The sequence below is a fragment of the Python bivittatus genome, unplaced genomic scaffold, assembly GCF_059951505.1.
Source record: "Python bivittatus isolate LINGU-HERP-01145 unplaced genomic scaffold, Pbiv_v1 ctg000590_np1212, whole genome shotgun sequence".
NCBI classification, from domain to species: domain Eukaryota; kingdom Metazoa; phylum Chordata; class Lepidosauria; order Squamata; family Pythonidae; genus Python; species Python bivittatus.
Window position 1 is genome coordinate 11,901,499 of NW_028277086.1, and position 16,409 is coordinate 11,917,907.

General features: G+C 46.2%; 1 protein-coding gene across 1 annotated transcript; it reads left to right on the top strand.

The window, feature by feature from the left end:
- The first annotated feature begins 147 nt into the window (after positions 1 to 147).
- BBS10 (Bardet-Biedl syndrome 10) lies at positions 148 to 6,775 on the top strand. Its single transcript, XM_088148974.1, has 2 exons — positions 148 to 781; positions 4,140 to 6,775. The coding sequence occupies exons 1-2, from the start codon at positions 591 to 593 to the stop codon at positions 6,097 to 6,099; spliced, it is 2,151 nt and encodes a 716-aa protein (XP_088005100.1). The 5' UTR covers positions 148 to 590; the 3' UTR covers positions 6,100 to 6,775.
- The last annotated feature ends 9,634 nt before the right edge of the window (positions 6,776 to 16,409 follow it).

Here is a 16,409-nt window from a genome sequence, read left to right on the forward strand (position 1 = left end):
GCCTAGTGCGATGTGACGTTGAGCGCGCGATAGAGCTGGCGGTTGTGGACCGGCCCGCGAGCGATGAGTTGCTCGTTGTTGCCATGGGGACGAAGACGCGCGCTTGGCATCCCCTCTCGCGCGGAGAGAGAAATCCCTCAAAGGGCCTGAGCTTCAGGGGCGGGGGGAATACGTCCTTCCGAGAATTACCTCAGGATGGCTGGGAATTCTGGGCGGTGTAATCCCCGACCTCTTTGCAGAGGAACGAGTAGGGGGAAGGCATGGGAGAGTCAATGTTCTGAAGGATATGTACTGGAGCCCTCCTCGAAGACTGGGCTCCTGAGTATGTGAGGAAAGCCTCACAACGTCATTTCAGATGAGGGGAAAGATGACCCTCGCTGCCACAGAGAGTACCGACCTATCCCCCCGCCACACTTCTCAAATCACGCACGAAGAGCCTCGCTCCGGAGAATTAAACCGAAAAGACGACGAAAGCTCCACCAATCATCGCCGCCGAATGATTCTAAGTCCTGCCAACCACAAGCACGAATGGCGGTGGCGTCACTGTCGGGCGGGCCTCTGCGCCTGGACGCGGTCAGGGCGCGGTTGCCATGGCTACTGCAGCGCGCTTGGAGCTGGGGCGCTTGGCGCAGGAGGCCGCGGCCCTTGCGGGGGTCGTCCGCGGCTCCCTCGGCCCCCACGGAGGACAGGTCCTGCTCACCCGCCCCACGGGAGAGGTCCTCCTTTCCCGAGACGGGCGGCGTGTGCTGGAGGCCCTGAATGTGGACTCGCCGACGGCCAGGTAACGCGTTCGGGGCAAACTAATTGCCTCGGTAGCTTTGCGGCCCGCGGGGAGCGGACAGCCTGGCCTGGGGCTTGGCTGACCATGCTACGGGAACAGGAGACGGGGAGGCTTATTTATTTTATTGATTTCTCTGTTCCATTGATACGTCGTCGAATCCCGAAGACTGGGCGGATAACAATCTCATCGTAAAATAGAAGGACATCCACAAAGGGGGGGGGGGGGAAGCCAAGTGTGCATAATAATACCAAAATCTGGATCAAAACCAGCAACTACACGCGGTGGTGAACCCCACTTTCAGGCATAGCACGCCGCCCCCCAGAGAGCCCTTGCCTGATTTCTGGAAGCCCAGGACGGTTAGAGAAGACCCGATCTCTGCAAGAAAGGAGTTGGAAAGTGCGGGGATGGCTGTCGAAAAAGGCTCTATCAGAGGGCAATTGCATAAGGATGGGGCTTGGAGGGAGTTGATCCAGGGATTACCCGTGGCAGGTTAACTAATCAGGCCAGAGCCAAGTAGGGCCCTCAGGGCTCACTATCTTGAATCATGCCCTGAAGCGAATCAGCGCAGCTCCCAAAGCTGCAGGTGACCAGGCATGCTCCCATCATTGCCTAGGTTGCTGTGTTCTGTACAAGCTATACTTCCAAATGTTCTTCAAGGGGAACTCTATATAGAGCACATTACTGTAATCCAAATAGGAAATGATTAGTGTGTGAGTGATTGTGAGCAGGTCTTCCTGATCCTGGAATAGCAAGTTGGCACACTGGATGTAACTCTGCAAAAGCCCTCCTTGCAAAAGTTGCCATCTCCCCATCAAGTAAGAGCTGAGTTTGTGAGGAAAGAGTCCTGAGGGTAGAGTTCTCCAGGCAGATCCCCTCCCCTGACTGGAACTACCCCTTCAGGGAGGAGAAGAGCCATAAGACAGTGTCCCCCACTCCAATCCATCAGAGATGGGACCAAAGTTGTTGAGAGTTCAAGGAGGATTAGGAGAATTGCTCTCTCCTCATCCTGCTTTGAAATGTGTAGCACCTGAAGGTCATTCAGATGCTGAGCCTTTCTTTGCCCTACACATTGTATTGCAAACCATGGGCTCCAAGATCACCGCAGACGGAGACTGCAGCCATGAAATTAAAAGACGCTTGCTCCTTGGGAGGAAAGCTATGGCAAACCTAGACAGCATATTAAAAAGCAGAGACGTCACCTTGCCAACAAAGATCCGCATAGTCAAAGCTATGGTTTTTCCAGTAGTAATGTATGGCTGTGAGAGCTGGACCATAAAAAAGGCCGAGCGCCGAAGAATTGATGCCTTTGAACTGTGGTGCTGGAGAAGACTCTTGAGCGTCCCCTGGACTGCTAGGAGGTCAAACCAGTCAATCTTAAAGGAAATTAACCCTGATTGTTCATTGGAAGGACTGATAATGAAGCTCAAGCTCAGATACTTTGGTCACCTAATGCGAAGAGAGATCTCTTTGGAGAAGACCCTGATGCTGGGAAAGATTGAAGGCAAAAGGAGAAGAGGACGGCAGAGGATGAGACGGTTAGATAGCATCACTGAAGCAATGAGCATGAAACTGAGCAAACTCAGGGAGGCAGTGAAGGACAGGAAGGCCTGGCGCAATATGGTTCATGGGGTCACGAAGAGTCGGACACGACTTAACGACTAAACAACAACAAAGCCAAAACCAGGCAAATCATTTTTACAGTATTGTTACTTCAGTTTCAGCTGAGTTCACACAACGCACTGGACCAGAACTAGCTGACCATATTTTATCCTCTCCTGTGATGCAAACCAGGGATCAAATTATGTCTCATGCCATGCAAATAAAATGTTTGCCTATTAATTAATCTTATTTGGATCTGTTTCAATGACCATTTTCAGTCATGTAAGAATAATTTTTAATGTGGAACAGAAGTATACATTATATTCAAGTACATTATATTTGTATTCTTCATTAAACTTATTTTTATGTGATTGAACATGGCTAATGAAGTAGCTTCAAATAATATGCCATGCAAATCTAGAAAATTTGGCTGAGTAAACTGTGACTAAGTGAACCATGGTGAATATGCTGTATGAACCAGGAGTTCACATTTAGTGTCTTGGTTGAGCATTTCATTCAGTTATTTTATACTGTTCCTGTGCTGTTCCAATCATACAGCTCTGGGCTTACTGTACAATAAACAAAGCCATAAACTCATACAACCACAATAGGAGAATAAAATTAATAAAACCAGCCAATAAAATATAATAGCAGCTCAACCATTATGGCTGGTTGGCTATGGTTTGTGGTTTACTGTGGGTTGTAAACAGCTTGGGAGGATTGCTTCACACCAGTGAAAAAAGAATAGTTTCATTAAATAAATTGACAAAGGTTTTTGTTTTCATATTTTTATTCTTTATTAATAGAAGAGAATATATGTAGCTCAAGGTTGAACTGTGGAGTCCTCAGTGCTTTCTGAGGTTGGTTGTTTTCTTGCAGACATTTCATTACCTAACTAGGTAACATCATCAGCACTGTTAAATGGCAATATTGGGTTTACCCAGTAAGATCCCAGGTAGCTTCATTTTGCACCAGTGAAAATTTGCATCCTGTGTAAAACAAATTAAAATAATCCACGCAAGTGGTGACAAAGAAGCTTGGGGGGGGGGTGTTATGTAAAAAGGAGTGATTGCAGGCATCAGATTGACTTTTTTTACTTTTGTGGATGCCCCTGCAAGGGGGTGAGTGACTATCCTCAGTGTTTTAGGTAATGCTGCAACTGGAATACTAGCTAAAGCTGGGCAAAGGCCCTCTTATACATTATAAATTTAATTGAGGACTTAGCAATACTGCCATTGTTGCTATAGTTTCTTCTTGTTGCTGTAGTTTCTGTAGAACAGAGGCAAACAACCTTTGTGCTGCATATATTGTTGAACTAAAGCAGTCTAGGAAGTTATGCTTCCTACAAATGCTAATAATTGTTCCCAAATATTTGATCCCCCACTTTGCCAATTCCTGCCCTAGAATAGTGTTTGCCTCTTGAATGAAATCTTATATTTAAATTCTCATTTAATTTTTCATAACAACTCCCAAGTTCTGTTTTCCTGCTTAATCTGTGCTAGTTCAGACCAAATCAGAATCTTTTCAAAAATAGACATGCTTAGAAGGATCCATTTCTGCTTGTGCATGAAATCATAACATGAAGAATCATATGTAAACAAGATAATTGTGTTTAATAATCTTTTATAGATATATGTGGGTCTTATCAAGAACTGTCTTTTTGGCTATAGGTTTGTGAGGTTTAGATACTTTAAATAAACTAAATATTTCAAGGAACAGTTTTGTAAGTTAACAATTGGTTTCTTCTTTGTTTTAACAGAATTATGATAGCATGCATTTCTACACACTGCAATTTGTTTGGAGATGGCGCTAAAACCTTCATAATTCTACTATCTGATTTACTACAACAATTTGAAAAACTTAATAAAAGAGATCAAGGAAAATATTGCAGTTTTAAGCATATTTCCCAGTTTCTTGTGAAGATCCAAACAGATATCCTGGACCATATAATGACGTGGGACCTCAAGAAACATTTTTTGTCAATCTTTTCTGCTTCTGCCTCAGATATGAGAAAGGATATGGAGTTAGTGTTAGAACCTTATTTTTGTGGGAAAGTGGGAAATAACAGGCAAAAGTTCCTTTCTCATTTGGCTTGTGATTTCTACTTCAAAGTTACAGCTGGTAAAAACCAGAAGGAGGCATTATACTTAGTGAATGAATGTTTTGCAGAGCTGCATACCACTGTGACAGGCCTTCCTTTTTCAGATTCAAGGATCCTAGATGGCTTTTTACTTCAAAGAGACTTTGCAGTATACTGCCCTGCCAATAGTGATAAAAGAGTTATAATTATAACAGAACCTATTCACTCTTCCATATCTGAGTTGGGCATAGAAGTTGTCATAACTGCTGAAAGTCAGTTCAAAGCATCTGAAACCTGGATTACAAAAAGAACTGAAACTCTTCTACAACACATGCAAGACAGTAACATCAAGGTAATACTGTCAAGTGTGAAACAGCATGATATTGTTCACTATTATGCAAAAAATAATGGCATATCTATTGTAGATTGCTTGTTAGCAGAGGAAATCGCTCTTATTTGCAAGGTTACCGGAATCTCACCTTTCAGACCATCTTTGGATAATATTAACAGTGAAATCACTCAAATAGCTGTAGCAAAATTTTGCCAACCCTTACACCTTGGAACCAAAAGTTTTGTTCACATTGGCTTTGCAAAAACCTCTGTCATCCAGCTTCATTGTGCAATTCTCTGTGGACCAGTACATGGAGTTACTGAGCAACATGCTTCTGCTTTTCGTGAAGCATTCAAAGTGCTACAACAAACGTTTACAGCAGTTCAGCTAGCTGAGCACTTTGACTCAAAATTGGAAAATCACTGTCTTTTAAATAGTCTGAATAAAACTCAGCAGTGTTCAGCTCCTCATCAGCCTTTAGTTCAGGAGCACAGTGATTGGAGAAAAGTCCAAACCAACACCAAGCACCTGACACCTGGTGGGCTTAAAATGGAAAAACTTTCTGCACCTTCTTATGTAGAAGATGAAAAGTTAGTCCATTCATCCAGTTGTAATTCCTCAGGCATAGCCATGCCTTCTGTTGATTTGTTGCATGGTATTAAGAGTTCATTATTACAGAAAAGTGATGATGATTCAGTTGGCTGGCAAATGGCTTCTCATAAATACAAATTTCAAAAAGAAGAGTTGCAAATGACTGAGAATGAACTTCTTGAAGATAATCAGCCTGTTTATAATACAGATAACAAAAACATAGATTTCAGAAATGTAAAGCTTCAAGCTAGTACAGACAGTTGTACCAGGTTACTTAAATATGATGAGAATGATAAAAAAGGTAATCAGAGTTACTCTGACTCTTGCATAAAAGTGGGATCAGTTTTGCCAGTAGGAGGGCTCTTTGAAATTCTGTTACATTACTATCTATCTAACTATGCAAAACAATGCCAGTCATCAAATATATCCATTATTTGTACTATACTTGCTGATGTATTGCTAAGTATTCCAAAAACTCTCTGCACGACACAAAAAAGGAATGCATTTCCTCAGCTCTGCCTTCAAGTTACCAGTGCCCTCAAAAGCAGTCAGCAGCTTCTGCCAAATCAAAAGCTTCTAGAATCAGTTTCTTGTAAGTACCACTTGGTGGCTTCTGTGCTTCAATGTGCAGCTCGGCTGCTTAGTGTTGACCTAATCATTAGCGTTAAAAGGCTACCACAGAAGGCTGAAGAGAGCGACTCAGAAGTTGATGTGTAAAAGCTAGCTCCTCCTATATTGGTGGGAATCTCATTCATCTCTATCTGATTACTTTTTTCCTTTTCTCCCCTAATTCTTAGTGAAAGGACCCAAAAAGAGGAAAGGGAAATAATATAACTATATTATTCTTCCTCCTTCAGCCTTCTACTTCTGATTACTAGGAAGGACTTCAAAATGCTCTGTTTTGCATATCTCTCACCAGATGTGTACCCAGGCTTATTTACATTTGCCTCAACTACCAAGTATGTATGTAACTTTGCTGTTGAATCAATACAGCTTTATTTTCACCCATTCCCAAGAATGTGTCATTATACTTTCCTCTTGCCTATCATACTTGGGTGAAATGATGTATCAGGATTTTTAACTTCTTTTAAAAACATTTTTTTTTTAGCTCAAGGACAAATCTGTGAGCTGAGGAACATTAGTGCAACCTTTAGTTTTTAGGGGCTGGGAGAATAGACATATTAGTTCTAAATTTGTTTGGTTTATTTATGCATTAGATGTGTATCATGGCTTTCTCCTAGGTGCCCAAAGTGGTGTCTAAAGCACTCCAATTTTTCCACACAAGAAATTCTGTGAGGTAGGTTAGGCTGAGATAATGTGACTGGCCCAAGTCACCCAAGGATTCACCGCAACTAATACAATTTTATTCAAATAAAAGCTCTTCTAAATTCTCGATTAATTATATTTGGCTGTTTCTTGGCTGTGGAGAATCAAAGTTCTCCATTCCAGCAGCACTGGATTCCCAAAGGTATATCTGATTTGGCTGGGAAAACATTCAGTATGGATAGTGCAGGAAAAACATTGCTGGGAACTATTGTGCAACAAAAATGCCGATTACTCTGAATGCCGTAACCCTAAGCAAGATTTCTCTGATTATCTTACCTTGAGGAAACTTAAAACAGGGAAAGCTAGATTTTCTTTTTCACAATTTCTAAGAATTTAGTATTGTGAAATGTTACTTCTTTATAAAGAACCACTTTTGGAAATGGGTTCATATTTGTCCCTCAGGGAAAATATAATCATTACTGCCTCCCTTTTTTTTCAATGCATCCTCTCAGTGTGGAAAGGTAGGGACATCTTTTATCTACCACTGATACTCATACAATTGGGTTGATTTCATAAATTGTTTTTCTCCAATGGTAGCAGATCCACATCATGGGAACTATAACTATGAAATGCCAGCAGAATAATTATGAAAACTGGTATGAGGAAAATATATCTTTGGGTGAATCTTTGGGTAAAAGAAGCAAGTTTTTAGAGGCCTCAGATGAATGGGATCGCCTTAATAAAATTGAAAAATAAAGGAATGTGCAGCAATTCCTTTCTGGGCTCTTATTAGTAACTAGTCACTCCCAACTGCCACTCCCAACTCCAGTAACTCTCCTTGCCACCAATAATGGTTCAAAAGAAAGTTCATTTATTAAGAACAAGTGTATAGTTCCAAAGCATTGTTAAGACTGAGCCCATGCACACCAAAAGTTGCTTTTACCTTCTTTTTGCTGGCATGATGAGATCGAGGGGCAGGCTATAAAATGGGCTTGCTTGGAAAACAAGTCAGTGACAACCCAGATTACTTTCTTTTTGTTGCTTTCGGGCAATTCACCAATAAAATTCATTGCAATTTGCCTCCAAGGTCTGTCTGGGTTTGCCACAGGTTGCAAAAGCAACCTCCCCTCTTTTTTGCCATGGTACAAGTGGGGCAGGTGGCCACATCCTTCCTCATTGTTGGCCACCAAAATTGGCACCACAAGAGGTGCAGGGTTTTTACAAATCCAAAATGGCCAGTTGTTTTGCTATCATGGCCTCGCTGCAAAACCCATTTGCGGGCTTCAGCCGGCACGTACAATTTGTCTTGCCACCACCACGCCCTTTGCTTGTTGACTAAAGAGTATTTGTCCTTTTTGAGCCACTCATCCTCCAAAATCTGGCTGTTCAGTTTTTTCAACAACTCTCCCTCTGGCTCACCTCCAGCCTTCTTGCTCTGTGCTCTGGTGATTGCCATCAACCCTGGCTGGGTGTCCGGGATGATCTGTGCAATCACCTCCTTACGTTGGCTGTTATGTTGGGGCAATCTAGAAAGAGCATCTGCCAGGAAATTCTTTCCCCCAGGTGTGTACTTTAAGGTGAAATTAAATCAGTGGAAGTACTGAGCCCATCTAAGTTGCTTTGGGGACAATTTCCTCGGGGCAGTCAATGCTTCTAAGTTTTTGTGATCGGTCCAAATTTCAAAGGGGTGAGGCGATCCCTCCAGTAGACTATCACCCAATGCACCGTGAAAGCCTTCTTCTCCCAAACTAACCACCGTCTCTCCGTTTCTGAGAACTATATGCACATGTGTATAACTCCCCAGATTCAGATTTTTGCAACAGCACGGCCCGCACCGCAACATCCAAAGCATCTGCCTGAATGACAAATGGCTTGTCCAGGTCGGGATGTTTTAGAATAAGCTCTGCTATGAACAGGCTTTTCAACTTTTCAAACGCTTCCTGGCATTCCTGCAACCATGCTAGTGGAGCCCCAGGCTTTGAGGCTTTCGCTTTATCCTTCCCCTTAGTCTTTAGTAAATCGAGGGGGAGCACCACCTGCGCAAAGTTCAGAATAAACTGGCGGTAAAAGTTAGTGAAGCCCAGGAAACTTTGAAGCTGCCACCGCATTTTGGGAGCCTCCCAGCCAATCACATCCCTCACTTTGCTTGGGTCCATTTCAGTCCCCTTATTTGATATCCGATAACCCAAGTAATCAATTTGTTCCTTATGGAATTCACATTTAGTCAGTTTAGCAAACAGCTGAGCATCCAACAGTTTCCTCAACACTTTCCTCACCAACTTCACATGCTCCTCCATATTTTCAGTATAAATCAGTATGTCATCCAGATACACCAAAACACCCCAGTACAAGTCCTGCAGAACCTCATTTATGAGTTGCATAAACACCCCTGCGGGCCTCTTCAATCCAAACAGCATGACTTTGTATCGGAAACAACTGAGAGGGCAATTAAACGCCGTCTTCCATTCATCCCCCTCTCGTATTTTCACCCGGAAATATGCATCCCATAAGTCCAGGTTAGTGCATTTTTTTCCCTTTGACAAGTGAGCTAACAAGTCTTTCATTAGCAGCAAAGGGTATCTATTATCTTGGCAAATAGCCCTCTATAGTCCGTGCAGAGACTTAGCGAACTGTCTTTCTTTTCCCTGAATAGCACCGGTGCCACTATCTGGGACTAAGTAGGCTCAATAAATCCCCTCTGCAAGTTTTTATCAATAAAATCCCACAGGGCTTCCAGTTCCTTGGGAGTCATGGAATACATCTTTTTTCTCGGGAATTTAGCCCCGGGTTCAATCTCTATGGCACAGTCACTTGGGCGATGGGGTAGTTGGTCCGACTCCTTTTCACTAAACACCGTTTCCAAATCTCGGTACTGCTCCAGAATCAAAGCCAGACCTCCAATTACATCCCAATCCGCTGCCTCCACACTTGCCGCGGCCACCTCTACCCCAATGACTTTTCAGCAATCCCTTTTACCCCTGTACCATTCCCCTTTTGGAATGCTGCCAACTGCCTTTGTCCCAGTCCACCTTGGGATTCCTCCTTTTCAGCCAGTTCATCCCCAAGATTAATGGATGGGTTGCCATGGGAGTCACCAGGAATTTTATAGTCTCTTGGTGAGTTCCCATCCTCAGCTTGAGTTTCTCTGTACAAAACTCCATGTGACCCCCCCCCCCCCGGGGACCCATCCAACTGAGAAAAAATTACTGGGGTTTTGAGTCTCTTCACCCTCAGTCCCAACCTGCGAACAATTATGGGATTTATTAAGCAGCGGGAACACCCTGAGTCTATGAGAGCCCTCATGTCTGACCTATGGTTTGTCCTCAACACCCTCAACTTCACCTACACGTTGATGGGACTCACCCCGATTTCTTCACTCTCCGACTCGTCCCCAGATCGATCTTCACACCCTGGGAGGGACGCCTGCTTTCGGGCCTGTATTAAAGCAGGTGATTTTAGTTTCCCACTGGCTGTTCCTCTCCCTCCGATGACTCAAACTCCTGAAGCCCTGCCTCCTCACTGGCGGCCACAGTCTCCTTTTTCCCAGCTTTGGAGGCTTCGCTGGCTTCCGCTCTGTCTTCTTCCCTCTGGTATCCGATCTCCCTTGGGAGCAACTAGCAGCAAAATGGCCTGACTCTCCACACTTGAAACACCCACTTGTTTCCCGTCTTGGACACTCTCCTTGGATTTGGCCCTGGCCTTCTTGACTCCTGGCTCCGCTGTCATCAAATGGATTGTTGCCGCCACTGTCAACCACTGCTCTTCGACCTCCGCTGCCATAGCAATCCACCCATCAATGGTCCCTGGGTAGACCCAATTCATCACATGATGTAATAGATCGGGTTGCAAACCCCACTGGAAGAACTCGATGAGGAGTCCCTCTGGTAGGTCCAGAAGCTTCTGGGCCAGACCCTCGAACTCAAATGCGAACTCGGGCACGGTTCTGGTCCCTTGCCGGAGCCACTCCACAGTCCTTCTCACTTTCAGGGCTACACACAGGTCTTCGAAGTGCTTGCACAGGGCTCCCAGGAAGTTGTCCAACTTCCCCAGCACCGGAGCTTTCGCGCAATGCATCCCAATGACCCACTCCGCTGCCATGCCCTCAAGGTAACTCGACATGTAGGAAACCTTCTCGGCTTCACTGCAGAACAAAGCCCCATAGCCCTCCATGTAGACCCGCACCTGGGTGAGAAAATAGGCCAGTTGTTCGGCATCTCAGGCAAATCTCATGGAGATACCCCATTGCTGCATCAGGTTCTTCTTCAACCATCTGGGTACGTAGTCCTCATCTTCTTCACTGGACGTCTCTCCTTTGGCTGATCCCTCTCCCACCTCTGACAATCTAGGAGTTGCCACCAGCTCCACCTGCTCCCCTGTTGGAGGCATCTGGCCAGCCCCTAGCACCCAGTCCAGCGCAGCTCTCATAGCCTGCACATTGTCTGCTAATGAAGCTATCCGAGTCTCCACTTTTCCCACACATTCTTTCAATGTGGGGCCCCTTTTTTTCACTTCCATCCCTCTCAATGCCAGCCTGGCTGCTATCAAGGACTCCACCAGCACCTCCCACTGGATGTTAATCTTTATTGGGACTCCCGAGTGACTGGGAGCATCTCCTCAATTACATCATCCGCCATCGTGTTGCTCGGTTTCACACCAGTCAACATGATCTTTTGAACTTTCCTCAGGACAATTTCTTCCCTGGCAAAAGTCCTCATGGGAGTCTTAGCAAATTGTAACAATCTGCCACTCCCAGTTCCCAACTTCAGTAACTCTCCTTGCAACCAATAATGGTTCAGAAGAAAGTTCATTTATTGAGAACAAGTGTACAGTTCCAAAGCATTGCTAAGATTGAGCCTGTGCATGCCAAAAGTTGCTTTTACCTTTTTTTCTTCCCCCATGCACCCCTGCTAACCTCCCAGACTTCTCACATTCGCTCATTGGTATGACCTTGAGCATTCCTTAGTCTCTGATAACAGCCCATCTGCCTCTAACAGTCATTTCATTCAACCATCTTTCCAGATCCTTCCAGCACCCCCCCCCCCCATGTCTTCTAATGGCAGAACCAAAGCAAGCAAGCTGGCAAGTAAAGTGGTTAATTGATTGCGAGGATTCTGACATTGGCATTGTGTTAACACACACCTCAATGCTGGAGACCAGCAAATTCCTAAAACTTTGGCTTTTATAGAGGTAGTCATACTTGCTGGTGATCAATTGATCAAGGGCATTTGATTAGTAGCACCTGGCTGCTACTTAGCCTCTTCATACCTATGGAAGCAGTAAGGGTGTACTTAGTTTTTCACACATGGCTTCTCCATTTTGGCTTTCTTTTTGTAAAATAAATGATGACATGGTGTAATATGTCATGTGTTGTTGTTCATCTGAGATTGTATTTACTTACCTACTTTTGAGAACTGCTAAGGACCAGGTGATTTTTATTATGTCCTGATAGTAAAACCATAGAACTCAAAGGAGGTGTACTTTCTTTTTCACACAATTGTAGAATGCTGGCTGAGGAATTCTGGGAGTTGAAGTCCACACATCTTCAAGTTCCCAAGGTTGAGGAACTCATCAAAGAGATTACTCACGAGAAGGGAGCCTCGCCCTCAGAAATAAGCAACACTGGGGCGGCTATCATAAAAGAGGCTCGGCAAGCCAGTGCCTCTCTGGTAACAACAACCATCTGGTTACCCTGCTCTGTAATCTGTACCTTAGAACCGATATCCTATGACACCTAGACCTGGACCGGCTGACGACCAACGCTTCCTGTTTTGACCCCGGACTGTATTTGACAACTCTCCTTCTGTTTCGCTGAATCCTGTTTTAAGGCAAGCTTTATAGACTTTGGGACTTGCTGGAAACTTTCCTGCTTTAAGGCAAGCTTTATAGATTTTGGGACTTGCTGGGAACTTTTGTCTGTTGTTTACAAGTGCTGCTTAAAGTAAAAAGCAAGCAAACTCCTCCTTGTGTGCGTGTGTGTGCTGAGCAGGATCAGGACAGTTTGTTGTTACCCAAAATCCTTTTTTGGGGAAAAAGGAAGCTGTTTATTTGTGTGGTCAGCACAAAAAAGAATGGAGCAGCTCCTCGCTGATAATGCCCAGCTTGCACAGCGAATTAATTTCCTTGCCATTCAGCTGAATCAGCTCCAGCCTTCACAGTCCTCGGCTACAGCTACTGCAACACCACATCGAAAATGCCCAGTCCTGGTGCCAGAAAAGTTTGATGGAACTCTGGCTCAGTTTCCTGTGTTCTTTGCTCAGTGCAAACTGTACATGAGTCTTCACCCAGAAGACTTTCCTACAGATTGTTTCAAAATCGGATTTATAATTAGCTTGCTTTCTGGTTCAGCAGCCAGGTGGGCTGCCCCATTGCTTATACAGCAGAGCCCCCTGCTGGATGATTTTGATTAATTCAGCTGGCAGCTGCAACTAATGTATTCTAATCTGATAAAATCAAGACTGCAAATAGATTTATTCAGGAACTGAAGCAGAATGGGCGGACAGTAGCTGAATACATCAGTGAATTCCGTCTTCTGGCTCAGGATTTGACCCGGAATGATGCTGCCTTGATGGATCAGTTCCAGGAAAGTCTGTCCTCAGAAATATTAGATGAACTGGCCAGGACTGAGTGCCCACAGACCCCGCAGGCTCTCATGCACCTGTGTCTTCGCATCGATGGCCAGCTTCAGCAATGAAAGGCAAAGAGATGTTCTTTTAGGACACTATTACCTACGTCAGTGCAGACCCCCCAAGAGGTGCTTGGAGAAGAACCCATGCAAGTGGGAGGTGCTTGGCTTCGTTTGTCACAGGCTGAAAAGGACAGACAGAAGAGGGAAGGACTTTGCTTATATTATGGTGGTCAGGGTCACCTCGCTACCAAGTGTCCCTCCAAAACGGCCAGATCTTTGCCGTTGGGAAACGGACTCAGCCCAGTATAGGGGGGGAACTAGACTGGGCCAAGTTGGCAGCTAGCCACACTCAACATCCCGGACCCACTCCCTCCAAACACTTTGTTGTGACTGTTGTGTTACAGATGGCAGGAAGACCTACTCTCTGGGTTCGTGCCGTGATTGATTCTGGAGCCACTGCGAACTTTATGGATAAGAATTTTGCCGAAAACGGGGTATCTCACAACACGTCATAGAGCCTCCCCTGCTAGTGGAGATGATCGATGGCCGGCCGTTATGATCGGGACCAGTGGCCTTGACAACAGACCCACCGCAAATGCAAATCGATAATCATATAGAATGGGTGGAATTTTACTTGGCCTCGGCACCCCATTTCCTTATTGTTTTGGGGCTGGAGTGGCTTCAGGCCCATGATCCCCAGATTGTGTGGTCACCAGGGGTCATTAATTTTACAAGTCCCAAGTGCACGACTCATATTTATTTTATTTTTATTTATTTAATAGACTTGTCCCCACCCATCTCCCCACAACGGGGGACTCTGGGTGGCTTACAACAAACTAAAATCAGAAATACAATTAAAAGTTATAAAAACCAGGCATTACAAAGATAAAAAGGCTAAAAAATCCAAGAGGCCGATAGGGGCCACACCAGGCCGCTAAGGGGCCAGCCAACCCCATTTCTGATATCCTCCCTCCCCGCCCCAGGCCAGATGGCAGAGCCAGGTCTTCAAATCCCTCCAAAAGGCCTGGAGTAAGGGGGCCTGTCTCACCTCCAGGGGCAAGATGTTCCAAAGGGCGGGGGCTACAGCAGAGAAGGCTCGCCTTCTGGACCCCGCTAATCGAAGTTCTTTTACCGCGGGGATCCGGAGCATGCCCTCTCTGTGAGATCGGGTGGGACAGGTTGAAATCATGGGGGCAAGGCACTCCTTCAGGTAACCTGGCCCCATGCCATGTAGGGCTTTAAAGGTGATAACCAACACCTTGAATTGGACCTGGAAGCAAACCAGTATCCAATGCAGCTCACGGAGCAAAGGTGTTATATGGGTCCTTCTTCGGAGGAGCAAAAATTGCTCGCGTGGTCGCATTCTGGACCAGCTGAAGTTTCCGGATATTTTTCAAGGGTAGCCCCATGTAGAGCACATTGCAGTAATCTATCTGGGAGATAACAAGGGCATGAGTGACTGTTCGCAGGGCATCCCGATCCAGGAAAGGGCGTAACTGGTGCACAACCCGAAGCTGTGCAAAAGCCCTCCTGGCCACGGCTGCCACCTGCTCTTCAAGCAGGAGCTGTGAGTCCAGGAGGACCCCCAGATTACGCACTGGGTCTGTCTGGGGCAGTGCTACCCCATCCAGGACTAACGATGACAACATCCCGGATACAGAGGAGCCATTAACCCACAGCCACTCCGTCTTGCCAGGGTTCAGCTGGAGCCTGTTGTTCCCCATCCAGACCCTCACAGCCTCCAGGCACCGCGAGAGGGCGGTCGCGGCATCACTTACCTCACCAGGGATGGAGATATATAGTTGAGTATCATCAGCATACTGATGATACCTCATCCCATGATGATGGATGATCTCACCCAGCGGTTTCATGTAGATGTTGAAAAGGAGCAGAGAGAGAACCAAACCCTGCGGCACCCCACAAAGGAGGGGCCGAGGATGGGACCTCTCGCTCCCTATCACCACCAATTGGGATCGGCCCCAGAGAAAGGAGACGAACCAGCACAAAACTGTGCCGCCCACCCCCATATCCCTGAGCCGGCCCAATAGGATACCGTGATCGACGGTATCAAACACTGCTGAGAGATCAAGGAGAGCAAGGATGGTCGCACTACCACCATCCCGCTCCCGCCAGAGATCATCCATAAGTGCGACCAATGCCATTTCCGTTCCATAGCTGGGCCTGAAACCTGACTGATAAGGGTCCAGATAATCCGTTTCCTCCAGGACCCTTTGGAGCTGCGAAGCCACCACTTTCTCAACCACCTTCCCCAAGAAGAGGAGGTGGGAGATTGGACGAAAGTTGTCCAGTACAGTAGGATCCAGGGAGGGCTTCTTGAGGAGGGGTGCACCAACACCTCTTTAAAGGGCGCTGGAAACACTTCCTCCTGCAAGGATGCCTTAACCATCGCCTGGATCCAACCACATGTCACCTCCCAAGCTGCTTTCACCAGCCAGGAGGGGCATGGGTCCAGATGACAAGTGGTGGCCCTCACAGTCCAGAGGATCCTGTCCACTTCCTCAGGAACCACAGGATCAAACCGTTCCCAGCTAACTAGGCAAGAACGATCCCCTGGTATCTCCCCAGACCCTGCACCACGCTCGGAGTCCAACTTGGAATGAATCCGAACGATTTTATCCTGCAGGTGCTCTGCAAATTCCTCCATGCAGCCCTGCAAATGAACCACCACATCCTCCTTACCAAGGAGGGACTTGGTGATCCCAAACAGGACCGCCGGGCGGCACTCTGCAGACGCAATAAAGGCGGAGAAATATTGACGCTTCGCCGCCCTTATCGCCACAATGTAGGCCTTAATAGTGGCTCTAACGTGTTCGGTCAGATTCAGTCCGTGCCTTCCTCCAGCGGCGCTCTAGACGTCTCTTAACCCTCTTCAGCACTCTCAACTCCTCCGTAAACCACAGGGAGTGTCGGGGCCGACGTGGCAAGAGATGTTGCAAAGGCGCCATCCTGTCCAAGACCCCAGCCGCTTCTCTATTCCAGGCAGCAGCCAGGGCCTCCGCTGGACCATGCAGCAGGTCCATTGGAATATCCCCCAGCTCCCTCTGAAACCCTGACGGGTCCATCAGGCGCCAAGGGCGGACCAATTGCATGGGTCCTGCCTCCCTGTGCAGGGGGG